This window comes from Dermacentor andersoni, chromosome 11 (assembly GCF_023375885.2).
Source record: "Dermacentor andersoni chromosome 11, qqDerAnde1_hic_scaffold, whole genome shotgun sequence".
NCBI classification, from domain to species: Eukaryota; Metazoa; Arthropoda; class Arachnida; order Ixodida; family Ixodidae; genus Dermacentor; species Dermacentor andersoni.
In genome coordinates, this window is record NC_092824.1 from 78,252,214 (window position 1) to 78,279,909 (window position 27,696).

The window sequence follows — 27,696 nt, forward strand, 5'->3', positions numbered from 1 at the left end:
CTCCGCTTTCACTCCTCCTCGTTTCTCCTCTCGTTCACGCTCCCTCCTCGACCGTGGCGCCACCTACACTGCTCGAGCGTAGCAACGGCGCCAACATGCGCTCCTCGCCACTCAGTAGACGCTTTTCAAGCAAAAAATGGCGCTGAAGGAAGGCGCGAGGGCCCACGTGATGCTATTAGGCCAATAGCGACGCGGCGGCGGCCTCGGCCAGAGCGCGCGAGGAGGAGGCGGCATTCTTCAAAGCGTGGCACTATTTTACGAAGTTTAAGGGGTTGTAGGAGCAACTCCTATTCTGCGCCATCTGGTGAATCGCCCGCCAAGCAGAGCCCAAGCACGTGCACAGCCTCGAAGATCTTCATCACTGTCGGCTGTTGCAACTGACACAATGAAACCGTGGCGCGAGGAACAGCGCGCTGGAGAGCGGTAGCATGCAGTGGCGGTGGGGCAGAGCATCGAAACCTCACTGTGGCCCCAATTTTTCTTTTTTTTTTTTTTTTTAGATGGCGGATAACGTAATTTGTGAGCCAATTTCCTGCCACGGCTTTCTGATGACGGCCGCTCGCACAATGAGCTCTCGCATCAAACACTCGCTTTCTTGCACATGTACGCCAGCTGTACTGACTTGCATTTTTCTTTTTTCTTTTTATTTGTATTACTTCTCATTTTCCTGCTTTGTTCTGGAACTGTTATCAATACTTATTACGACGAGTATCGGAATAAAGCTTCACACGTTAGTTAAGCTACGAGCCGCGTTTTTGTCGCTTTGTTCTCGGGGCCCCGTTACCCCAGCGTCGCATAGCGATAGCACTGTTGCCTACATTTCTGAGTTTGCATGTGAACACAGGCGTGTGTAGTTCTTTATAATGTTTATTTGATCCTTATCATAAATTAAACTTGTAGCAGCATTTAAAGCATTTCGCTAGGCTATGTTATCAATAGGCGCTCTCTCACTAACGCGCGGATGTTTTCGCAGATACTGATTGAAGTATGCGTCGAGAGCATAGCGGACGATTTACATACAATTTATACGTTATTGGGACAGCTCTGCGAAGACAACGTCGGAGTCGAGAACAATGGAGGCAGTACTTTGCTGCCCAAACTAAACGGCGGTTGAGCAACCCGACGGGAAGGTCGCCTGCCGCACAAGAAAACGCAGTCACGCTTTTTTCTTCCCTTAATGTAAGCTACCTTGTGCTTTCTATAGGTCCACACGTGCCAGCGTTGCAATAAAGAGCTAACCCCTATTTTTTTTTGTGCGACCTTTTTTTGTCGACACGACGGCACGTCAAGTCGCAGATACGTGTTTCCTTCCTTGGGCTCGAAGCTGTCTTCATTAGCAGTCACAGTGGAACGTCTAGCTTCAACGCTGGTCACAAGTTTAACAATTCTTTTTTATGTGTGTGTGTGTGTGCGAATTTGCAGGACCAAATCGGACATCACGACCGACGAGACCGTGTGGGCCGCCGCGATCGGTGCTCTGCCCTTGTACCTCGTCAGGCTCGGCCTGGACCAAATGATCACGCAACGCTTCCTGGCGGCAAAGTCTATGCGCGACGCCAAAGCGTAAGCAGTGTACCCAGGTTCTAGCGCCAGACCAAGGGTGGGTATTCTGTAAGAGTCCACCTAGTGGATTGTCCATTTCGGCCGCTGCTGATTGGATGCAGCTGTACGAAGGAGGAGGAGCCGCGGGCACCCCCAGCCAATCAGCAGCGGCCGAAATGGACAGGCCACTAGGTGGACTCCTAGAGAATACATCCCCAACTGCATCTACAGCATTCCTATAGAGCATTCGGGGATGAATGGAAGCCAGCGCTATGACAGAGCTCAACTCTAGCTTGGGCTTCGGTCTCACTTTTTTACGCCCTTAAGGGAGCTCGTTTGCTGCACGCTTGACACCTATACCTTTAATTGAGGCTACGAAAATTTCATTCCACCCGCTGGCGAGCTCGAGCTACAACTGCGATGAGGAAAGCCACCATCGAAAATTGTGTATAAATTCTGACTACCTGGTGCGCACCAGAATATCAGACACTAGAGTTTTTAACAGCGATAGCTATTACAGACAGCGCCAGAGATAGCAATTAAAGTCTATTTCATGCCGTTTTCGTATCGTCTACCGCAGCGGCCGGTATGTTTATTTGGCACAAGAAATTAACAACAATATAAAGCTTAATTTCTCGCCGCCCAACGATTAAATCTTACACCTTAAACAGGAATGATGGCGCTGCCTAGGCGGCAGACAAACACCCTTTATACACCTACAAGGGTGTTAAAATATTTAGTGTGCTATAGTTTGCAAAGCGAAAGAAAAAAACAGGACAGAATAACAGGGGCCGAATTCACAAAGCTTCTCGTTCGTAAATCTCCTCTGGCAATGGCTGGTCGCCTTCGGTGATACTATGTCGAGTCTCGGGAGTGTGACGTTCTTATTTAGCTAAAAATTCTATCATAAGAGCTCTTTGTGGCTACAGGCCCCAAAAACCGTAATCGCGGATACATATTAAGGCTAGAACTGTTTCCAAGAGTAAGTCTCAGCCAACATTTATATTGGACACACTAGGGATTAGAAAGCCACAGGTAGGGAGGCTGTGTGAGTATGCGGACGATGAAGAGAGAGCTCTAGAATTGGAGCTGCAGCTCTGTAGCGCATGCTGTCTACAGTGCAGAGATGGTGCAACAACATGCTGCCGTCTCGCGCTTCGTCTTTCTTTCAGAGTAGCATTCTGCTGCATCGGCATTCTATCCTTCTTCTACGCTCTCAACGGAATAACGGCGCTGGCCATAGTCTTCTGGTTCAGAGACTGCGACCCGTTACTCACTGGAGCCATTCCCCGCTACGATCAGGTGAGAGAAACGGCCATTGCTGTTTTTTTCAATTGCTTACTGAAAAATTAAAGGGGCCTGGAGTATACCCATCGGGCCTCGTGAACAAAAAAAATAGACGCAGCGTGGCGCATAGCATATGCTGCCGTCAACATCTCAGCCAAATTTTGCAGTCGCGCGCGGCGTGGGAAGCTCGCAAGCGGAACGCGAAGTCAGCTTTCTCTCATACGCTGTTCTTTTCAAACAGAAGCCTGCTCCTCACTCTTTTCTGGACGCTTTATTTCGTAACATAGCAGATTCTCATACGCGGCTGCTATTGGAGAATGGCTGACGTCAATCGAGAAGGGTGTTTGGATCAGTACGCTTGTTCTTAGAGCTACTGTGTATATATTGATTCACGCAGCTCAATAAACAGGCTGAAGTAAGCGAAAAGCTGCCTTCGAATTTCGATAATAATTACGCACTCGTGGAAGAAGCCGACTGTCGTCTGCTGCGGCCGACTGTCGTCTGCTGCGGCCGACTGTCGTCTGCTGACGTCTCGGCCGCGGCCAACCGCGTTGGAATTAAACTTTAGCCACCCTTCTAATTGGTGTACTAGCCGTCGGGTCTCGCTAATTTCCACTAGGTTTAGCACTCAACTAGCTTATGACCGCGCGCAACTTAAGAGGAGGCTTTAGCTCGGAGGCTCCTATCTAAATACATCGGAAAGGAGAAATCATTTTTTTCGGCAACTATTGCACAAAATTTGATGAGGTTTGACGCACTTAAAGAAAACTGAATATCTAGTGATTGTTGGCAGTTAATTTTCGATTTAGGCCGTCAACGTCTCAGTAAAAAAATGTTAAAAATCGCAAATTTTCAGAAAACGAAACTATAGTGTTTACGATTCTGTAACTCGGCAAAGAAAAACGATATAACAATCCTGTAAATTGCGCCTAATAGTAGATCTAAAGCGGATAAAATTGATGTATTACACATGGCTTTCAAGTTTATCACTAATAAGTGAGTAAGACTTTTACAAAACGCTTGTAGTCAATGTAACAAATTCACGTAAAACGTAAAGTTCCACATCAAGTTTCTCCGCTTTGAATGATCTGTTGGAGGCAGTTTACAGAACTGCGATATCTGTTCTAGGTGCATAGCTATAATATGTAAACTTCGTGCATCTATTTTTTTTTCGAGGTTACCAATTTACGAAAGTTCCTTTTAAGAAATTCAGGCCCTAAATCGAAATTCCGCTTCCAACAGTCACTAGAATTTAACTTTATCTCGCAAATGGAACAAGTTTGACTAACATGAGCCCAGCGGTTATTTCGGAAAAGCGTTTCGGCGTTTTACATTTCTCTCAACACGTGGCATCGTAGTTGGGCCCGAGCTAAGGCTTCCTCTTTTAGGTTCAGACCACACGTACGCTTGCCAGCGCGCGCTCGCTCCTGGCCGCTAAAGCCCCTTAAACTTCGCAAAGTAGTGCCACGCTTTGAAGAATGCCGCCTCCTCCTCGCGCGCTCTCCCCGAGGACGACGCCGCGTCGCTATTGGCCTAATAGCATCACGTGGGCGCTCGCGCCGTGCATCAGCGCCATTTTTGCTCTAGAAGCGTCTACAGAACAGCAAGGAGCGCATGTTGGCGCCGTTGCTACGCTCGAGCAGTGTAGGCGGCGCCACGGTCGAGGAGGGAGCGTGAAAGAAAGGAGAAACGAGGAGGAGTGAAGGCGGAGGAGGAGAGTGTCGCTACTTTAAGAAGTTTAAGGAGAAAGCACCACGAACGGCATGTTTGGTTGCCAATAACTCCGCTTCTGGTGAACGTGTGTGAAAGACTTATTGCATCAGAGTATTTCTGAAGCAGTCTAGTTTAACTTCATATTCGTTTCTCGACTTGGATAAAAAGTGGTTCAGGGCCCCTTTAGGTTATACTTAGCCATGTTGTGTACATGCGACGAACAAAACAAAAAAAAACAGACGAGGCAACAGCTTATACTATAAACCGGGTGCATGATTGCGAGGGGAGATGTGATGGGAAAAAATTCAGGCATACCTCAACCACTTCGCTTGTTGTAGTGACCCGTGGTAAGCAGATCGTGCTCAACAAAGCATAGTGTCCCTGAATATGACAAATGAGTTGTGTGGAAATCCCCTTTATGACACCGCTCTTTCTGCAAACTGGGTCAGACAAATTCGCGAAGAGAATGCGTCCGGCAGATATTTCAACATAGCAGTCACTTACCGCATCGTCCTAATGCGTAGTTCTTATTTTATTTGTCTTCGAGTTTTATATACAATGGCTATATGCGTACTCTTAATGCATGATGGCTTTTCACACACAAAAAACGAAGAGCTTTTGCTCTGAGCGGAAATACGATGACAGCGCCCTGCACAAGAAATGACTACGTGATGGTTTTTTTTTTTTTTTGCAGATTGTCCCTTACTTCATCAACACGAGTGCCAGCGCACTGATGGGAATTAGAGGCCTCTTCCTGGCTGGCGTCATCAGTGCGTCCATAAGGTAATAAACCTAGACGACAGCGACAGCAAGATCCTAGCGTAATCCAGCTGTACAGTACATATTCCAGCTGTACAACGCAATGCGGCGGCCACGCGTTTCCACAGCTGTACTCCCTGTTACGTTTGGTTCGCGGGCAGCGCTGTCATGGACTCTTCATTGCCCAAATGCATCATCATACGTTTTTAGGGGCCAAAGGCGGAAGCAGGAAAAGTCGTAATGGCAAATTAGCATGCGTCGACACGTTAAAAGTTTACAAAATGGTGCCAGAGAGAGGCGAAGCTTTCGTGATAACCAAGTCAGCGAAACAGCAACTTCGCTATGAGTGGTACTTCGTTAAGAGTGGAAAAGCAATTAAAGTTCCACAGCAACGCGGCACGTCCATTGAAACAAGGCGCGAGCTCGTAAAACGAGTTTTCACCCAAAGGCTGCACCAGGACGTAGGTGAGCTTGCTCACCGCCTTCGCTCGGCGTTTCGGGCCTGGAGAAACCAGACCCGGCGACTCTGCGTACAAAACGGAGGCAGTTGCAAATCGCGCACACCTGAGAAATCGGGAAGGCAGGAGCTTGACGCATTTGGATCCGGAGAATTGTTGCTCTAGGATCGGTCATGTTCTAGTCCTAGGTCATCACTGCTGAATGCAAAAAGAAAAAAAAAAGAGCCGATACCTAGAGTTCCGAACTGATAACTGAGCGCACGCCTACTGCCCATCTTTATTCTTGGTTTTTTTTCTTTAATTTTATTTTAGGGCTCGCTGTGAGCGCCCCTTCGCATCCGAGCCGACGCGGGCGCTACAACGTAAACAATTCCGCCACTGATAGCGACTACGAGCCCGCGACGAAATCCGGTTGACACCCATGAGCAGCTGCAACGTCTGCTTGTATTCATGACGTGATACAGTTAGTTCCAAGGATTTGCCGCCATGTGCCCCGGTGGCCTTCGCAGAGCTCTCTCTCTCCAGTTTGACACAAAGAAACGCAAAGGCTGGCAAAGGGTCAACGTGCGCGATTCACCGAGCAGTCCCGGGCTCATTAACCCGGCACTTCAGCAGCAGACGAAATGGACACTTACAGAATAGGCCCCGAGTTGTCTGGATTGCCCGACAAAGTTTCCGTTTCAATGCGGTATTTTTTTTTTTTCCTTTTCCAAATTACTTCTGAGTGCTTCCACAAAGAGTAGCATTGTACGCGTGAGCGACAGAGGCAGGGACCCTTAGATGGTGAAACAGAAGCCGGATCAGGTTTCCTTTAACGCCAAACGACAGACTTCTGACCATTTTTGCGCAACCCTTAACGTTTAACTCCTGTCTCATAGCTCTTTCTCTAGATTTCTGTTTCCTTCTTTCCAGCACAATATCATCTATCGTCAATTCACATGCGGCCGTTCTGTATGTAGACATCGTGTCGCCGTACATCAAGATACCCGAGAAGAGATCGTCTTGTGATGGCAGCTCTGGGTAAGCCTGCATGGTATTTGGTATACGCCTCTTGTATGGCAGCTACATAAAAGGAAAGGCACCAGGGAAGGATAATTTTAAGCCAAAAGACGTTAGTGCCTCAGTGGACTTCGATATGCGTTGAACAGCTTGTCGAGAGCCGGGGCACAATTTGCAGCACTGCCTTGGCAGACACGATTGCAGTGGCCCTGCAGGTCAACAACTACATCAAAGCATACTGCTACATCAAAGCATACTTTGCATTGGACTTCATGCAGCGACGTATGCTCTCCGAATTTCGTCATCATTGGTAGAGTTTAGCTCGCTTAAACCACTAGTATTAAAGCCCATAATAACGTCTACGAAATCCGGAAACGATAAGAAACCTGCCCTGTACGTTTACCTCGTATGTGTGACCGACATTCAGGCGCTTAAGACAGGAAGCTGGGCTAGTGAAAAGTGGGGCACATGAGAAATTTTCAGCGCTTACGGAGAAAAAGAAAGCACTTAGAAGAAGAAGAAGAGACAACTTTCCTGCTTTGAAACAGTATTGTCCTTCTAGTTTCTCTTGTGGGCGCGTTTTGTATGCCTACAGCAATTTTCCCAGCTTTCTGCACTTCTCAGAAAACCCACCTTCTTCTCCTTTTGTATTTTCTTTCTACCGAGGTGTTAGCTCTTTACCCAAAACGCCTAAAATGACATTAGGCGGTTTGAAATGGTTAACTCTTTCCGTCCTAATTTTTTAAATCAAGTGAGAATTATACATTACGTACATTAGGACGGCAACAGTCGTGGAAAAATGAACACGAGTTTTTGGTAATTAATGGACGTTCTCTTTTTTTCTCATGTCCTGCCAAAAACTCAATGTGAACAGCATGTGGTTCTTAAGACTTCATAATTCACAATCATAATGGTGTGAAATATAGCCACAGATCATTGGAAAGACATTGTTGTGCAACCCAAGGCCGGGTATATACATTCAGGCATTAGGCTCGAAAGATAGAGCGCAGAGGCGTAACGTCAGCGCAAAGTCAGCGCAACGTCAGCGTAATGCCAGCGTGAAGTTTCACAAATGACCATTTGTGAAACTTCAGGGAAGGTCACATTACCGACGGCACTAAGTCGACAAATTATGTCATTATCATTGCTGACATTGCTACATTTCTAGAAATATTTTTGGCACTTGTTTTTCCTCAATGTAGGATATTTCATACAAAACACTGATTCGTACAGGAGTCGCTAGTCTAAAAGAATAAAAGGCAGAAGGCTACGAATGATTATCGTGCGCACAGCGTACGTTCTTTATTTTACAGCCGAGTGAACGGAGAGAAAGTATTTTAGACAGAATCGTGGAAAAGCTTTCCCAAAGTATGTGTTTCTTTATTGCATTTCCTTGCAATATCCCCATTCATTAGCCAACGCATTAAAAACGTCAACCTTTCTTAAACTTTCTTATTTCTTTAATTAAACAATTAAACAAATTCAATTGGTATTCTCTTCAATTTGAGAGGTTTCGAAACTCATTTTGATCTTCGCGTACAAATAATGAATGACTACAGCGTCAATTTTTTTCAGGATCGCTCGATCACTTAAAATGGGAAAGAGGGTGTGGAAGTGCCCAGAGAAGTGAAGCACCCGAAGATATGACTTGCAGAGAAACTAATGAAATGATATTTGGCCTACCCAGGCCTACGTGATTGAAAGGTGAGCCTGAGGCAGTATATTTATTCCTACAGCGGCCGGAAGCGGTACCATTATGACCCTCACCGGACTGCTGGTCCCCTACATCGGATCAGCTGCAAGGGTGAGTAAACATTAAGACTCATTCACATCGCCGGAAGTGACCGTTTTCATGTCCTGATGACCTGCACAATGTACGCGGAAGGATGTTCTGAGCAAAACTTTCATGCACCTTGGCTTCGACATCATTGCAGGGATCATTTCAAACTCCTGCCCATTTATTATTGCCTATATATCTGGTCGTCTCGGCAAACAAATGCCATGTTCATTATATACATATTTGTGTGTGTGTGTGTGTGTGTGTGTGTGTGTTACCACGCATGCTGTGTGTGTGTGCTGTGTGTGTGCGCTGTGTGTGTTCCTTTGTGTCTTCTTTTGTCCCGTCTTTGAATCGCGCTACCATACCCCCCTTGAAGATGCATTACCAACAAGCCCACATTGCAACCCTCTTGATCAGCTTCCAGCGCGCTATTTATCACCTGCCAATTTTGTTTTGTTCTTTTTCTTCTTTTTCTTTTCCTCGCAACACAGTTCTTCATCGCCCTCTATGCCGCGGCGTCTGGGCCTTTCGCGGGAATAATTATCCTGGCCACCTGTTTCCCATGGGCGAACGCAAAGGTACGTCTTGACGTCATCACCAGTTTCGAGATATCTCCAGTGATGGCCTCCTTAATTGAATCGCACACGTTGAATTCTACAATTATTCTATTATCATTATTCCATCTAATTCCTTGTCACTCACCAGCCCGGGGCCGAATCCGCAAGCTTTTAGTTCCTAAGTGCTCTATAGCATTGGCCAGCTGCCTTCTTTTCACTTCATTTGTTGTTGTTTTTTCAGACGTCAGAGGGGTTGGCCGCAGCTCCCAACAAAAGGAGGCGATTATCCTCCTGACGGGGTCCTGCTCTCGCTGGGCGCAACAGCAGCAGCATTCGTCTTTTTTTTTTTTTTTTAATACAAAACACGCTGTAATAATATCGGAATTATCACGGCGCAGCTAATAAACTTTACATGCGCAATGTGTAAAACATCACCACGTCCAGCACCAGGATTGGCCGGCGTTCACTTTTGCGAACATTTCTGGCGTACAGGAGCTTTTTATTCCTGAATACGGGACCCGTATACCGTTCGCTTTCGGCACCCTTATACGTTACTCGAGCCGGGACTCAGTAACTCCGGCCGGGACTCAGTAACGGAAGGGGAAGTCGTGGCAATGACCAAAGTGGCATGTCCGTCCGCACAGACTATGACAGACGGACGAAGTTATTAACTGTTCACAAATACTTAAATGGGAGAAAACGGCGACAAAAAGAAAACAGACAGTTCCTACATTCTGAAATGTCCGCGAAAGAAAAAAGAAACCCGGAAGAGGCTGTGTAGCGGTCGGAAAAAAAAGAAAGAACTTGGCAGTCGAAGGGCTAGAGGTGGGCGGATATCAACTACATTGAAAACGAATCGAATGGGAATAGTAAGTACCGTATGTCGAATCGAATGCCGAATGGTCAAACGCAGACGCATGTGGGACAGACAGCAGGAAACGCAGGTGCATGGGTGCAGACAGCAGAAAAATTTATTTTATAAATTTCTAATTTTATTGTATAATTAGATACCACGCCCGCATTGACTAGTGCAAGGACACGGCGGACCGTCGAGAACAAAGGATCAGTTTTAAACAAGTGATGGCTCATTGCTATCAAAAAAAAAAAAAAAACTTCATGAATAGCCTCTGAAAAACATGAGAGCTTCTGAAACGAGCTCTCCATAAAAGAATGGCTGCTTATGAAGCTTTCCAGAAAGTCCTAAATTAATGGTCGGCGAATTAAAAATCTGAAAATGTGGGGTAAAGGGGCCCGTTACAAAGAAAACATCCCTGGTTCTATCGTAATTACAAGGTAGAACTGCTACACGGCTAAACATGGCAAAAAAAAAAAAAACACTGAATGAGTGACTGCAAGCAACAATCACAGGTCGTCGAGTAGGCTTCCGCCGCGAAACAAAAAAAAAAAGAAGCAAAGCTTGCAGTACCCGATTTTGTTGCCGCACTGCTTCGAAAAAACACTCGCTTACTGCGACAAACGCTCGCGTACCACTTGCAGGGCACTGCGACAGCTGCGCTGGGCGTCTTCCTGCTCCAAATATGGCAGACTGCCGGCCGGTTCGCGTCAAAGGTGGAAGCAGTTCGGATGACCTACAGCGTGGACCGGTGTCCCGCCAACACCACCCTGGCCCTCAACGAAACCCTGCCTTACGTTCCCACGGACAGGTGAGAAACCTTTGCTGTAGCGAGAGAAACAGCGATTTGTCTCATAAAATGCGTCCGTCGCGGAAATTCGAAATAACCAAAAGAAGAAGGCATCTACCCAAAAGCACCAGGAGAGCCCCCGAGAGAAATTGTCATATATCTGTGATTCCTTTCATACGTAGCATGTTGACGTAATAGTCGCGTGAGATTTCGCGACATAAATGTGTGAGACAACAATTGATGTCCCATCGAATTGCATGACGCACACTAGCGTCTTTCGCTCACATGTGACGAAAGACACAGACGTGGTGAAATCTCTATGGCCAAGATCGCACTCGTGACTAAAAAAGTAGTGCGCCCCATACAGCTTGAAAGGCACACATTTCTTAACATTGGGTATACGTCATGCAATTCCATGCAACATGAAGTCTCATACTTTTACGTCGCAGAAATACGACGCAGTCATTAACGTCAAGGACGTCGTCGCGCATCTAAGCCTACGCTGCCGCCGAACGGGCGGAGTGATACGTTTCTGCCAACAGCGGCCACAGCGCACCGCGTGCGCCCGCGATCGAAACGTAGTGCGTTGCACAGAGCGAACTCGGAGGCGCGCAAGCGATGCTTGATTTGACGATGTATTACGACTGCGAGTTGCAGTTGTAGTAGAAGTTGTTGTAGAAACATCACCTCGTGTTAAGAAGGTGATCACAACATACTCAATAAAGCGCAATGTGTTCGCGAAAGCCAACAATAACCTCATCCGCCGCGGAGCCATGCAGTGACTTCGCGGTTACTCAGCGACGCCCGAACGTGATCGAAATACGGCCGCATTTCGATGTTGCAGAAATGTAAAAGAGAAAGAAAAGACGCGCCAGTGTGCCGAGCAAACTGGGTGGAAGTTCAAAAGAAAAAAAAAAGCCAGGTGGTCCAAATTAATCCAGAGATCCCCACTACGCTGCGTGCCTCACAATCGTATTGCCGTTTTGGCACGTAAAATCCTACAAGTTTTTATTACTATCATTAATATCCTCAAGGCGCATCCTTCGTGTTCACGCGTTCCGCAGTGCTTCTCGAAGCCACCTTCGCAATGGCTATATGGCTCCTCATTAAACCTAGAAGAGCAAAAAAAAAAAAAAAAAAACAAGCGGTATACGAGGAAGTAATTGCGAACGCCGTTCGCTATGTCGGATGATGTATAGCCATAAGTTTAACAAAGGGCAACCATGCCCACACCATCAGACGAACCAAGGCGCAGCCAAGGGTATTGCTTTCGCAATCTTCCAGGCTTAACCAAGCTAAGCCTTCAGCCAATTTTTTTTTTTTTTTCGGAATCTATTTGTCACGTCGCGAAAACGCCACCCAGACCAATTTCAAGCTCTATAGAGTGCACATTTCCATGTCAGACTGTCTCTCGGTTCACTTTTTCCCAATCTCGACTGTGCGCAGCCCCGACGTCTTCGCCCTGTACCGCCTGTCCGCCTACTGGTGCTGCCTGTTCGCCACGTTCCTGACGGTGCTCATCGGGTTGGCACTCAGCGTCGTGACAGGTACGTGCTCCTGCGATGAACGTCACACTGCACGCGTCGTAGTTTACAACGTTCGTTTCGCAGATAGCGCTTCGCCCCAAACCACCACGAAAGGAATCTGGCGCAACTAACTAACCGCGAGCGTAATCGACCTTTGCGTAGCGCTCGGATACTCGACACAACAATTAAGAAAGGAAATAAACTTCAAACTTCGTCTGAAAACTTCGTCGTTCCAGACGACCGTAAACGGTCGTCTGGAACGCTTATGTATATAAGCACACTTTAAGGCTGGATAGCCTGAAACCACGGTGCAAGCCTCGATTCTAGCTAGGAAAACATGACTGTACTATTGCTCGGTTTTGATTTCGCAATTCGAACGCGTGCCCTAAAGGTTATTAGCGAATACACATTAAAAACTTTAGTAAATCCTTTTATTTAGTCACATGTGCATAGCTGTTTATCGTGGACGTAACGTCCGCCTTTTCGGGTAACTCACCCAGACAGACACAATTGCATGCGCTGCATGTGAGAGGCGAGTTTTACAGAATCCGTTCTAATGAACAAAAAAAAATAACCCGACGAAGCACAAGAACGATAACAAATAACGCGCCTAATTCATGCCAACGGACTCGCGATTCCTTCACACAATGCGAAAACTTGGCACGTAGAATAGAATCAATCCAAAACAAATTCCACGGGCGACTGTGCGCTGAGAACGATAAAAAAAAAACAGCGACGCACTTTTTCGGTGAATACACGTCGAATAGTAGAAAAATTCAGCCACTCCAGTGAGTCTTACGATGGACGAACGATTCTACTACGATATTCTGTGAATATCATGTGGCGCAGTCATCCATCTCAACAACAAAAAAAAAAAAATTATACAGTCCTAACTGTTTGTAGTGCCCTCTGGTGCGTCACAACAAGCACTGTCGCTTTTGCGTGCCCGGACACAACTATCCGCAGTTGACAGAAACTGTCGAGCTCGACTACGGACATCGCAGAACTATAAATATAGTATCTCCTCGCGAGACCTCTGGTATACAGTGTAATTAATACACGATGACATTAATCTTTTTCGACATTAACTCGGGAGAAATTACGCAAAGTATTAATTCAGAATATGAAGCCAGATGAGTCCAAAACTGTGCAAAAGTGGTTTCGGCGTATTCTTCCCGTCAGGTTCCAAGAAAATTGACAATAATTTGCTCTAGACTGGCGTGGACTCACTGATGAGGGAATGAACTCGTGAAGTGCGCATCGCTAGTGTATTTCGAATAGCGCCAGTTGTCATGAAAATTCAGGATGTATAGTAACATGAAAACTTGTACACCATACGATGTTACTCCTTCATGCCCCGTTGTTTACTCCTAGAAAAGCCACTTTTTAACGACAAAAATATATATAAGAAAATTGTTTACTTTCGCTACGTACAGTCGACTCTCGTTAATTAGACCTAGGGTAATCAGACTTTACACTTAATTAAAACGCACTGAAACGTTCTTGCGAAAACCTATGCGTTACTATGGAAGGAAAACTCACTTAGTGCGAACTCTAAACTATACCGCTTCGGTTAATACGATTTCCGCCAACCCGCAAACAGCGCCCCGTTGCTTGAAAACAATAAATCCAGCAGACGATAGATACTCTTGCTTCTCTAGGCGTGAAGTTTTTTTGTGTAAATTTATTTTTGTCTTTTACTGGCCGACGATCCTACCGCGCGTGAAGCAATTCGTTGGCGCTTGCTTTGTGACGTGTCGCGCTGAGCCAGCGTTTAAACGTGCGCGCGCTCTATGCTCCATGCTTATTGAGTCGCGCATCAAGAGCAAGAAACAAAAAGACGTTACGGACTACCTCAAGCAATAAAAAAAAATTGAATCTGCTCCTTTTGCTACCGTTCGTTAATTTGACCTTTCGAATAATACAACATACCTTGCGATTCCGCAACGGTCGACTTAACGAGCACCGGCCGCACACATGTAGATACTGTGTTAAAAGAAAATTGTTTTTACACGTTCGTTTGCATAAGAGTCGGTAATAGGAGCCGACTTGAAAAAAACAGTTACGTCCGCGAACTGTCTGCGTGTCTGGAGGAACTTCGTAGTAGCTTCTAAATGCCAGCAATCACATTATATCACTTTTGGGCGAAGTTACTTTGCGATAGTGGTCTCACCAAAGTAGACACGGGCGTACGATGAGCCAGGCGATGAGCCAATGTGACCTCTTCTCTTCCAGCCCGGGCCAGCGACAACCTCGAGAAGAGCATGAGCCTGTCGAGTCCTGTAGCCTTGAGGTTCTGGGCCTGGACCGGACTGCTTCCGCGCCTGAAAAAGGTGAGCCGATTTGTAACGGGTACCAAACTTTACTGGGCACCTGTAACGGGTACATCAAAAAGAAAACACATCGGGCTAGTGGCACCATTTAGTGCCACAGAGTTTACTTAACGGGGACGCAGTGACTTTTTTTTTTTTGCAGTAACAAACTATATTCTTATCAGCTGGCATAAAGTGTCGGTAGCGGTGCAATTTACAACAAAAAGTCCTGTTTATATAGGTATATACTGTCACGTGGTGGTGACGTTGAATAACACAGCAGCAATACTGTGAACGACAAAACTAACTTTTATTGGGCGAACCTGTGCCCACAAAACAGGCTACACTTATAGCACAACGAAAGCGGCGAACACAGTCGGCGATCGTCGGGAATCTGATCAGCGGGTCAAGCGCGTCGGCTTTTATGCAGCAGTCGTCGAATGTTCCAGACTCACTGTGGGACCCGCATGCCTTCTACAGAGTTCTACACCATTCGCGTCAAGCGAGGAAATCAGATAACATAAGTCTCGGCGACAACAGACAGCGGATAGAAGCATCGATAACTTTCCAGAAACTTCGGATACATGCAGGCGCGTCCCATGCTGTGCGATTACATTTGTTAGGCGGCGAAACGTGGTTGCCCGATAAAGATAAGTACACGTGTCAATACCCCCCTCTTAAAGAAAGCATCGACCCGATGCTGCAAATATAAGAGAGCGAAACACAAAAGGACACTTCTTAAACATAAGTAACAAAAAAGAAATAAAGTCCAAAGGTCAGTTACGCGAAGCCACAAAGTTCGTTAACGCTGGTAGTAGGGCTTGAGTCGCACAACGTGGACTATTTCAGGTCGCGAGCGGCGCCGCTGTGATAGCGAAATACCGTCTGGCACGACCTCATAGTCCAGTGCGCCAATACGTCGGATGATCTTGTACGGTCCGAAATAGCGACGCAAAAGCTTCTCGCTCAGTCCTCGCCGCCGTATAGGGGTCCAAACCCAAACACGGTCACCGGGCTGGTACTCCACGAAGCGTCGTCGGAGGTTGTAGTGTCGGCTGTCGGTCCTCTGCTGGTTCTTGATTCGCAGGCGGGCGAGCTGTCGGGCTTCTTCGGCGCACTGGAGGTAGGTACGGACGTCAAGGTTCTCCTCGCCCGTGACGTGAGGCAGCATGGCGTCGAGCGTCGTCGTCGGGTTCCTGCCGTAGACCAGCTTGAACGGCGTGATCTGTGTTGTTTCTTGTACCGCCGTGTTATAAGCGAATGTTACGTACGGCAGGACGGCATCCCAGGTCTTGTGTTCGACGTCGACGTACATCGCTAGCATGTCGGCGAGGGTCTTATTCAGCCGCTCCGTAAGACCATTCGTCTGCGGGTGGTAAGCCGTTGTCCTCCTGTGCCTTGTCTGACTGTATTTCAGAATGGCTTGGGTGAGCTCCGCTGTAAATGCCGTTCCTCGGTCGGTGATGAGGACTTCTGGGGCGCCATGTCGCAGCAGAATGTTTTCGACAAAGAATTTCGCCACTTCGGCTGCGCTACCTTTCGGCAGTGCTTTTGTTTCAGCGAAGCGGGTGAGGTAGTCCGTCGCCACGACTATCCACTTATTTCCGGTTATTGACGTCGGAAAGGGTCGCAACAAGTCCATCCCGATCTGCTGGAATGGTCGGCAAGGAGGCTCGATTGGCTGTAGTAATCCGGCTGGCCTTGTTGTCGGTGTCTTGCGTCGCTGACAGTCTCGGCATGTTCTGACATAACGGGTGACGTCGGCGGTCAGGCGCGGCCAATAATACTTTTCTTGTATCCTCGATAGTGTCCGGGAAAATCCGAGGTGTCCAACGGTCGGATCGTCATGTAGGGCGTGCAATACTTCTGGACGAAGTCCTGACGGGACAACAAGAAGGTAATTGGCGCGGACTGGTGAGAAGTTCTTCTTCACGAGTAGACTGTCTTGAAGCGTGAAGGAAGATAATCCGCGCTTAAATGCCCTGGGAACAACGTCGGTGTGCCCTTCCAAATAATCGACGAGGCCTTTAAGTTCCGGGTCCGCTCGTTGTTGTTCGGCGAAGTCATCCGCGCTTATTATTCCAAGGAAGGCGTCGTCATCCTCGTCATCTTGCGGCGGCGGGTCAATGGGGGCGCGTGATAGGCAATCGGCGTCTGAGTGTTTTCGTCCGGACTTGTATGTTACGGTGATGTCGTATTCTTGTAGTCTCAGGCTCCACCGTGCCAGCCGTCCTGAGGGATCCTTTAAATTCGCTAGCCAACACAAGGCGTGATGGTCGCTGACGACTTTGAATGGCCTGCCATATAGGTAAGGGCGAAATTTCGCTGTAGCCCAAACGATGGCGAGGCATTCCTTTTCGGTTGTAGAATAATTGCCTTCCGCTTTTGACAACGACCGGCTAGCGTAAGCTATCACGTGTTCATGTCCATCTTTTCTCTGGACCAGGACGGCGCCGAGGCCTAGGCTACTGGCGTCAGTGTGGATTTCGGTATCGGCGTGCTCGTCGAAGTGCGCAAGTACGGGCGGCGACTGCATGCGTCGTTTGAGTCCTTGAAATGCGTCGGCCTGCGGCGTTTCCCACTTGAACTCGACGTCACATTTAGTTAGCTGCGTCAGCGGCTCAGCGATGCGTGAAAAGTTCTTGACAAATCGCCTGTAGTAGGCACACATGCCAAGAAATCTACGCACTGCCTTCTTGTCGATGGGCTGTGGGAACTTTGCTATGGCAGCTGTCTTCTGCGGGTCGGGGCGGACTCCAGATTTGCTGATGACGTGGCCTAAAAATAGAAGCTCCTCGTAAGCGAAGCGGCACTTTTCCGGCTTCAGAGTAAGTCCTGATGACCTGATGGCCTCTAGTACTGTTGCCAGCCGCCTAAGGTGAACGTCGAAATTTCCGGCGAAGACGACGACGTCATCCAAGTATACGAGACAGGTCTGCCACTTCAATCCTGCTAAAACCGTGTCCATCACGCGCTGGAACGTTGCAGGCGCCGAGCACAGTCCGAATGGCATAACCTTGAACTCGTAGAGGCCGTCTGGGGTGATGAAGGCGGTCTTTTCGCGATCTCTTTCGTCGACTTCTATTTGCCAATAGCCAGACTTGAGGTCCATGGACGAGAAGTATTTAGCGTTGCAGAGCCGATCCAATGCGTCGTCTATCCGTGGGAGGGGGTATACGTCCTTCTTCGTGATCTTGTTCAGACGACGATAATCGACGCAGAAACGTAGGGTTCCGTCCTTTTTCTTTACCAGAACAACAGGGGATGCCCACGGGCTTTTCGACGGCTGGATGATGTCGTCGCGCAACATTCCGTCGACTTGTTCTCTTATAGCTTCACGTTCTCGCGCCGAAACTCGGTAAGGGCTCTGACGGAGTGGTCGAGCGCATTCCTCGGTGATTATGCGATGCTTGGCGACTGGTGTTTGTCGAATCCTCGATGACGTCGAAAAGCAGCCTTTGTATCGTCGGAGCAGACTTCTGAGCTGCTGTTGCTTAATCATAGGGAGATTTGGATTAATGTCGTAGTCTGGTTCGGGAACCATGGTCGTCGGGGTAGATGCGGCGGAATCCGAGAGGACAAACGCATTACTTGTTTCCAGAATTTCCTCGATGTACGCGATCGTCGTGCCCTTGTTGATGTGCTTGAACTGCTGGCTGAAGTTTGTCAGCAACACTTCAGTTTTCCCTCCATGCAGTCGAGCGATCCCTCTTGCGACGCAAATTTCACGGTCTAGCAGTAGACGTTGGTCGCCTTCGATGACGCCTTCTACGTCAGCGGGTGTTTCGGTGCTGACCGAAATAACAATGCTGCAGCGAGGCGGGATGCTCACTTGATCTTCGAGCACACTCAAGGCGTGATGACTACGAGGGCTCTCCGGCGGCATTGCTTTATCTTCCGACAGCGTTACTGACTTCGACTTCAGGTTGATGATTGCGCCGTGTTGGTCCAGGAAGTCCATACCGAGAATGACGTCTCGTGAACACTGTTGGAGGATAACGAAGGTGGCAGGGTAAGTCCGGTCATGAATGGTTATTCTTGCCGTGCAGATCCCAGTCGGCGTGATGAGGTGTCCTCCAGCGGTGCGAATCTGAGGGCCTTCCCATGCGGTCTTAACTTTCTTCAACTGGGCGGCGATGTGTCCACTCATTACGGAGTAATCGGCCCCTGTGTCGACTAAGGCAGTGACTGCGTGGCTGTCGAGAAGCACGTCGAGGTCGGTTGTTCTTTGTCTGGCATTGCAGTTAGGTCTTGGCGTTGGATCACGGCTGCGTCGTGTTGAACTGAAGTTGGAACGTCGCGTCGTCAAGTCGTCTTTCGTCGGTGTAGTTTTGGCTTCCAGACTTCGTCGGGACGGCGGCGTGTCGTTATGTCGTCGAGATGGTCTCTTCGTCGTCTTCGTCGGCGGCGGAGGATCTTCGTCAGTTCGACGAACAGCAACCGCACCTCCATCGGTTGCTGCTTTTAGTTTTCCGGGTATGGGCTCGCAGAGCGGCCCCGGGCTGGGCCAGTGTATGGACGGCGCTGCGGCGACAGGTAGCGGCCTGGTGACGGCGAACGGGACGGTCGTCGAGAGTTCCACTGAGTGCCGGCTAGGTAATCGGCAATGTCACGTGGGCGCTCCCCAAGCTGTGGACGCGGCGCGTTGACGGCGAACCCTCTCAGTCCCATGTCGCGGTATGGGCATCGGCGGTACACATGGCCGGCTTCTCCGCAGTGATAGCAGAGCGGGCGGTGGTCGGGGGCTCGCCAAATGTCCGTCTTCCTCGCATAGGTGCGCTGGGCGACGGGTGGGCGCGCTGGCGGCGGCGGCGGCGGACGACGGAATTGCGGTGTTGCAGGACCTTGGCGCGGTCGCGCAGGGGGGCCTTGACGGCGGGCGACGACGGCGGCGTAGGTCATTGCTTCCGGCTGCGGTGGTTCTGGTTGCACCTCAGGAACTCCAAGGGATCGGTGCACCTCTTCTTTCACGATGTCGGCGATAGAGGCCACTTGAGGCTGCGACGAAGGCAAGACTTTGCGCAGTTCTTCGCGCACAATGGCCCTGATGGTCTCGCGCAGATCGTCCGTGGCCAGTGATTGAATTCCTGCGTAGTGGGTAGAGCTTGTGCGGCGGTTGAATTGCCGGTTCCGCATTTCGAGTGTCTTCTCAATGCCGGTGGCCTCGCGAAGGAACTCTGCTACGGTCGTCGGTGGGCTTCGTACCATTGCGCCGAAAAGTTCTTCCTTCACACCACGCATGAGTAGGCGTACTTTCTTTTCCTCGGCCATATCCGGGTCGGCGTGGCGGAACAGACGGCTCATTTCTTCCGTAAAGATGGCAACGTTCTCATTTGGTAGCTGCACTCGGGCGTCCAGCATAGCTTCGGCCCTTTCCCTGCGCACGACGCTTGTAAAGGTGCGCAGGAAGCCGGCACGGAACAGGTCCCATGTTGTCATTGTCGACTCCCTGTTCTCGAACCACGTTCTGGCGGCGTCTTCTAGGGCGAAGTATACATGCCGCAACTTGTCGTCGGAGTCCCAGTTGTTGAAAGTCGCGATTCGCTCGTACGTCTCCAGCCAAGATTCCGGGTCTTCAGTTGCTGCTCCATGGAAGGTTGGTGGGTCCCGAGGTTGCTGTAGGATAACGGGGGACACTGGGGCAGCCATTTGGTTTGTCTTGACCACGGCGATCTTCTTTGTCGTTTCAGGCAGAAGTCCGTGCTCTAGGGGCAGTCTTTGCAGTCTGCGGCTAGCACGCTGGTCTTGGGCGATGTCGGTTTTGTCCTCGGGCTTCGGGCTTGGATCGCGGCTTTGCGGGGGCGTTCGGTACATGAACGCACAAGCACCTCCACCAGATGTCACGTGGTGGTGACGTTGAATAACACAGCAGCAATACTGTGAACGACAAAACTAACTTTTATTGGGCGAACCTGTGCCCACAAAACAGGCTACACTTATAGCACAACGAAAGCGGCGAACACAGTCGGCGATCGTCGGGAATCTGATCAGCGGGTCAAGCGCGTCGGCTTTTATGCAGCAGTCGTCGAATGTTCCAGACTCACTGTGGGACCCGCATGCCTTCTACAGAGTTCTACACCATTCGCGTCAAGCGAGGAAATCAGATAACATAAGTCTCGGCGACAACAGACAGCGGATAGAAGCATCGATAACTTTCCAGAAACTTCGGATACATGCAGGCGCGTCCCATGCTGTGCGATTACATTTGTTAGGCGGCGAAACGTGGTTGCCCGATAAAGATAAGTACACGTGTCAATACTGTGACAAAAACACCTATCTAACAAAACAGAATCTTTCACGCGTTCTTTAACCAAGTGTCACAAGATGTCGCTACTGGCTTTCCTGTTTTCCTTTCATTTTTAATATGGGTAGGTCATTAAGCAGAATGAGAACAGGAGCTTGGTGGCGTAACCCGCCGTCCCGTTTCAAAGCCGACGTTAATAGCATAATAGCATAATAGCATAATAGTTGTGACGTCACGTTAACGTCGATGACGCCAGGTCCGGCATTTCGAGAATAACTGGCATATCAACTTAACATTCGGCATCCTTCAACGTTCCTCCGCGCAACACTGAACGTCGACTCGAGTGAGTTGATGGCGGCGTCGTTCCTCGACAAGAGTGGTCACCATAGCATTCTAAAAAAATTACACCTTGACGGGTGTACTAAGTGTGTCTGGTTGTGCCACGGTTAACACATTTGCGTTTAAAGGGTAAGATGAAATCGTTGCTGAGGGCCAATGAAGTTTTCTTGACTGCCGACTTTCTGTGGCCAGCGAAATTTGAAAGCCCCGACAGGCGACAGAAGCGGTGCATTAGATAAAGTTTCAGAGCTGTCGCTGTCAAATCCTCTCGTCAGATATTTCTCAGTAAAACAGAAACAGCGCGACACAGTACGAGCGAGAAAAGAGCACAGGACAGAGCACCCTGTCCTGTGCTCTTTGCTCGCTCGTCCTGTGTCGCCCTGTTTGATGAACCAACCAGCCCCTTTGAACACAAAGTTATTTCTCTTCGCCCAATGTGGTCAGAATCGGTGCACAGTTTTCAACCGCGTGTTTTATCCCCGCACGGGTTGCTAGCGCTCACTATCATGTCTAATAAAAAAAAACAATTTACCTGCAGCCCTAAAGGCGGGGTTGTAACGTACGGGCCAAGAAAACACCCTTAGAGGTGAAAAACTGTTTAAGAGCGCACGCTTCATGGACAGTCCATAACTATTATTGAGAAGCGCAGCGTCTTCTGTCGAGGGGGGCGGCGCTAAGCTCAGCTCGGTGGAGTGGAGGAACTTCCGGTCACGGGCCTCATCAGTCTGCCGCGCCGGAACACAAAGCGTGTTTTTAAGCTCTTCCACTGTGCGGAAAGTCTATTTCCAAGTTTTGAGATAAAATACATGCGCATTGCGCCTAAATGATGTTACGGGAAGGAAGAAGCGTGCGTCTATTCACAGATGGCTTTTAATGGCTGAGCCAACAAGCCTAGAGCAGCGATAACAGTAAACACTTCTTAGTCGTCTCCAAGGCCACCATCAGCGTCCTCTTCTTCCCAAATTACGGACTGTGACATCACCCGCGTCAGAAAAAGCACCTTATTGGTGCGGCTCATCGGTCCTAGAACGGTACTATCGGTCCTAGAACCGGTTTGAAACGGCTGACGTGGATGATGTCAGAGATAGGTGAAGGCACCGTGGCATCCAGCGGAGACACTTCATATGTGACAGGGGTCACCTGGCGACGGATGCGGTAAGGGCCGTAGTACCGCGAGAGGAGTTTCTCGGAAAGACCAACACGCCGACTTGGATACGGAACTAGCACAAGAGCACCTGGTGCGTAATGCACGTCGTGATGGCGCTGGTCGTAACGGCACTTCTGACGTTTCTGTGAAGCAGAACGACGAATGCGGGCAATCTCGCGTGCTTGGGTCACTGTGACTATGACATCCCGAGTGTACTCTGTCGGCGAGTCGAGTGTGGTCGAAAGGAAAGTCTCGAAAGGCAGAGTCGGCCGAAGAAAAGATAGAAGGGTGAATAGCCAGCTGTGTCGTGGCGCGAACAAATGTAGGCGAACGTGACAAATGGTAGAGCAATGTCCCAGTCGCGATGATCGGAGGAAACATACATTGCTAGCATGTCAGTTAATGTGCGGTTCAGGCGTTCGGCAAGACCGTTAGTTTGAGGATGGTAAGCGACAGTAACCTTGTGTTTAGCAGCACATGATCGAAGTAGATCGTCTATGACTTTGGTAAGAAAGTATCTGCCGCGATCGGTGAGAAGTTGACGAGGTGCACCGTGGTGCAAGATAACGTCGTGAAGCAAGAAATCAGCGACGTCTGTAGCGCAGCTGGTCGGTAGGGCTCTAGCAATGGCATAGCGAGTTGTATAGTCCGTAGCGACGGCAATCCATCTATTTCCGTCATTTGATATAGGCAATGGTCCGAGATCAACGCCAACGCGAAAAAAAGGGTCGGTCGATATATCCAAAGGCTGCAGCAGCCCGGCAGGAGGCACAGCTAGTCCTTTCCGGCGTTGACACGACTCACACGCGGCAACATAGCGCCAGACGGATCGGTTGAGACGGGGCCGGAAAAACCGTCGCCGAATTCGGTCATAGGTCCGCGTGACGCCAAGGTGTCCAACGGTGGGAACGTCGTGCAGTTGCTGCAGTACAATCTGTCGAAGATGAAACGGAATGATGGTTAGGAGCTCGGGCCCGTCGGGGTGCATGTTGCGGCGATACAGGATGCCATCTTGTAGTACGAACATGTGAAGGGATGGGTCAGACTGGTCATAGAGCAGGCGTTCGATAATGGGGCGTAACGACTCATCGCGCCGTTGTTCAGCGTCAATGTCTTGCGAGGCAGAGAGCGAAAGAACGCAGATCGGTGCGACATCCACTAAACCGTCCGGTACATCGACGGGATGACGAGACAGGCAGTCGGCGTCCCGATGTAGACGCCCCGACTTCTAGACCACAGTGTATGTGTATTCCTGCAGTCGTAGGGCCCAGCGACCGTGGCGTCCGGTGGGATCCTTGAGGGAGGAAAGCCAAGAAAGGGCGTGGTGATCAGTGGTAACTGTAAATGGTCGACCATATATGTAGGGTCGGAATTTGCCCAGCATCAAAGTGAGGGCGAGACACTCCCGCTCAGTAATCGAGTAATTGCGCTCGGCGGGAGAGAGGAGGCAGCTGGCGCAGGCGATAACGCGGCTGTGCCCACATTGGCGTTGAGCTAAAACTGCGCCGATGCCGTAGCCACTGGCGTCAGTGCGGATTTCTGTCGGAACGAAGGCGTCAAAATGGGCGAGAACAGGAGGTGTGGTGAGCAGCGTGATGCGCTGCAAGAAAGCAGACGCTTGTTGAGAGCCCCAACAGAAAGGAACGCCTTTCTTGAGGCGGTCAGTCATGGGACGGGCAACATGGGCAAAATTTTCCACAAACCTGCGGAAGTAAGAGCAAAGGCCAATAAAGTTGCGAACATCTTTGGCACGCACACACAAATTAATACACAAAATTTCTCGTACAACTTGCGGTAATGTTGACTTGTAAAATTGTCGTTATGTACAGAGGAAAAGTGTTGAAAATCTGCGGCCTTACATTTTAACGCACGGCTCCTACTCGACATCGTGGCCAATGCTTTTCTTGATCGCTAGATTTAGCGGGCTACGTCGGCGAGCAAAACCGGAAGTCGTCCAGGGCCTATGTTTGTAAACAGCGAAAGGGTCTATAGCGTTCCTAGGAAATGGCTGGCGAACAGCGCCGCGAACGGCAGACGTCAGAGCACTGGCCTGTGAAGCAGACGACGGGACGAGGCGCTAACGGTGCGTCCAGCGATTTCGCACTGCGGGTTTTTAAAGCCTGACCTAGCGGAAAACGCATTTTAGTGCGTCTGCTTTTGAGAACGATCGCCCCTCGTACGAGGCAGACCACATTCACGGTACCAGGTACACTATATAAAGCAGAAAACTAGGTAAAATTGCGATGCAAGTGCACCCCGACAACACAGCCCGGCGCGGTAAGCTAGCACGTGGAGCTCAAAGATATATATTACAGAAGTTATTTAGCTGTGCACGTTAACATTGTCGCGTGCCTAATCATGTAAATAGGAGAAGAGCACTAAAAAATTTCACTGGCGATGTATGAGGAATGTACGAATACATACCATTGGGTATGTGTCACGAAGCCGCTGGGTATGTGACCCAGGAGCCAACGGATAAATGCATGCATTGCTGCTGGACGCTGCTCGGCGCCGTCAGCAACTACTGCATCTACAATTGCACCACAAGACAACACACAGACGCTGCCCGGCGCGGCAGCAGCAGCGAGCGAAATGACCTTCATGCTACGTCTCATGTGCACGTTAACATTGTCGCGTGCCTAATCATGTAAATAGGAGAAGAGCACTAAAAAATTTCACTGGCGATGTATGAGGAATGTACGAATACATACCATTGGGTATGTGTCACGAAGCCGCTGGGTATGTGACCCAGGAGCCAACGGGTATCTGCCACTCTGCAATAAACCTTTTCTGACGTCAACTAGTGTAACTGAAAGTATCACATCACACCTACACGTTCACATGATGCAATTTTTCTTGCAAATGGGGGTCGGAGTCCACGTTTTTTTTTCGACTGCGCGTTCTTACCAAATATAACCTTCAGCATCGCGTTTCTGCTCTTTAAGGGCTTTGCATAGGAGGTATTGAGTTAAGAGGCTTTCGCTGCCACCAAAGTGGTGCACCAAAACTGCTCTGATTTTCTCGTTAATCATACAACGACGACATATTTGCCAGAAGACTATCCAGATTACCAGGGTGACTGCAGTGGTTATGAGCGATAGCATGTAAGCTTGCGCGTGTATTATTCGGCTTCAGTAGCGGTAAATGGTTTGATGCAGCAATGGACAGGTGGTGTTTCACCTCACACGTGGTGAGACATAGTCAGCTACGTTAAAGAACAGTCAGGGGCAGTGACTGCGTCGCCACTACCTCTGGCAGAAAGGGCTTTCTTTATTAAGAACGTATTGTGCAGTAAACTGTGGTTTGCTGCAAGAGTAGCTCTCCTGCCGTCACCAACAGTACGCGTAGTAAACTCACTTATTTTCTCATGGTTCTGGCTAAACAAGTCGCAATATGTAGCGCAGCAATTTTTGCGTCTGCGGAAATCCAGCGGAAAATGGAGCTTGTCGTGCCTAGCTACATTTGTTAGGCTGTTGTGCACTAAGAGTACATGTGATCTACTTGATGATGATGAGTATCCAGGTAGGCCACTGCTCCTTTATTGGCTGCGCCATTACCGTCGAACGCTTAAGCCGCAGAGTACAGGCAACTTGCTTCCGACAGCGGAAACGCCAGCACCGCAGTATGCGGCAGCTGCGCGCTTGCAAAGCCAGCTTGAACTAAGAATTACAAAGTGGCGTGCGACGCCAGTTTCTAGGCTGTGTGAAATGCTGTGTGACACAGCTGTACCTCCATGGACAGCTACTACACAAACATAGACAGCCGTGCTTTCACCTGATTTGCCCTCTCAAGTGAACGATTCTCATTGACAATATCAGTGGGGTATTCTACCTACAAGAGACAGGCTTGAACGCTGGCATATGGTAGCGAATGATAAATGCATGCATTGCTGTTGGACGCTGCTCGGCGCCGTCAGCAACTACTGCATCTACATTTGCACCACAACACACAGACGCTGCCCGGCGCGGCAGCAGCAGCGAGCGAAATGACCTTCATGCTACGTCTTGCTTTAACGCGAACTAAGCGTCGAGAACACAGCGCATACGAAGCTACCAGTACTCGGCCTACTTTGAACACATCGCAGATTGCTTTCAAGATATGGGCGCCCACGCGGCGTATGCAGCAGCCACCAGTAGTGGCAGGCTAAGTTCCAGTTTAACCTTGGCTGAGCTTGAAGGTCAAATTTACGGAACCAGGCGTTTTCTGGGTTCGTACCTGGAGTAGTAGAGCTATCGCTCTAAAACGACTGAAGTGAATGTCTTAAGAAGCTCCAGTCACGTTTCAGTAACTGTTCGCGCACCCAAAAGCACATGTTTGATCGGATTTGGTTCCACGTGGTATTTGGGCAACGCAAAATTGAAAAAAAACCTACGGGACATACTAAATCAACGTTACTAGCGGCAGCGCCTGCTGAGTCCGGCCCGGCCGTCACGTGTCATTACATTCATGGCGCCGCCGCATGAAGGCGCCACCGGTGCAAACTGTATCCCGCGCTAGGATTCTAGCCACCCTACCCGCGCCCGGTGCCTATACGGAGGTATTTACCTGCAAGTCTTTCTCGATCTTCACGCTTACCACTCATGTTTTCGTTTATTTTACGTGATGAAAGCGTGCGCGGAGTTTTCTGCAACTTCGAAAATATCTGTCAGTAGTAAAAAATGGGAATAACGCGCACATCTATAACGTTTACCATGTTTATAGAGTGTATGAGGCCATATATCGAATGGATTGTCGTAAAGCTGCTCCAACACTTTGATGCAGGAGCCGCTGCGGGTCACAGTCAACGACGCGGGCATCAAGGCGTCTCCCTACGAGATACAGCCTCTGCAATCAAACGGCGACGACATCGACCTCTTGTCCAAGCCTGCCACCAAGAACGGTCTACACGTGACGTGTAGAAACCAGGGGGACCTGTAGATAGATCACATTAGCTACACCGTACTTCACCGAAACTACGTCGAAAGCATATGCGCTTGGACTGCCTGTTCATCGTGACGTGTTCTCATCTGTAAATATCTTCAGAACGCTACAGGCCACTAGCTATGCGGGCGGTTGCTGTTCCTGGGTATCGTTTACTCGGTACGCCTCCTGCGTGGTGATGCCGTCTTTCATTCTTTCTTTTTTTTTTTGACGTTTCAGTGATCAGTAGGGATGTGGGAATAGAAATTTTTGAAACCAAACCGAATATTAATCGCATAGTGCCTGAAGCGAATCGTATCGAATAAACAATGGAATACTTTTCGAAAACGTCTCGAAGAACAACCCATTTTTCACCAATAAATATATATCTATGTTCATATACGATCATTCACAGTGTTACTGAGTCTATTACTACATTTCAAGTTATGATGTGCTGTTCATTTAAATGCAAAATGGAGCATTAGTAACAA

At 49.0% G+C, this 27,696-nt stretch overlaps 2 protein-coding genes across 8 annotated transcripts in view; one reads left to right on the forward strand and one right to left on the reverse strand.

Moving 5' to 3' along the window:
• The first annotated feature begins 1,242 nt into the window (after positions 1-1,242).
• Positions 1,243-27,613, forward strand: LOC126518056 (uncharacterized). Of its 5 annotated transcripts, none has more exons than XM_072285428.1 (10): positions 1,243-1,563; positions 2,720-2,844; positions 5,237-5,325; positions 6,672-6,779; positions 8,495-8,562; positions 9,030-9,116; positions 10,593-10,759; positions 12,185-12,285; positions 14,500-14,597; positions 27,068-27,613. In XM_072285428.1, exons 3-10 carry the CDS (start codon positions 5,276-5,278, stop codon positions 27,202-27,204), a joined length of 816 nt encoding a protein of 271 aa, XP_072141529.1. In that variant the 5' UTR covers positions 1,243-1,563; positions 2,720-2,844; positions 5,237-5,275; the 3' UTR covers positions 27,205-27,613. The 5 variants fall into 5 exon arrangements, with proteins under 5 accessions (XP_072141529.1, XP_072141531.1, XP_072141530.1 ...); XM_072285430.1 differs by having other exon boundaries at positions 1,245-1,563; positions 2,715-2,844; XM_072285429.1 differs by lacking the exons at positions 1,243-1,563; positions 2,720-2,844 and having other exon boundaries at positions 4,561-5,325.
• The window catches only part of LOC126518071 (uncharacterized), a 158,975-nt gene continuing 145,778 nt past the window's right edge, over positions 14,500-27,696 (reverse strand). For all 3 annotated transcript variants that reach the window (XR_011891032.1, XM_055064139.2, XM_055064136.2), the window contains exon 6: positions 14,500-14,588. The gene's annotated coding sequence lies outside the window, so the exon portion shown is untranslated. The remainder of the gene's footprint in view (positions 14,589-27,696) is intronic.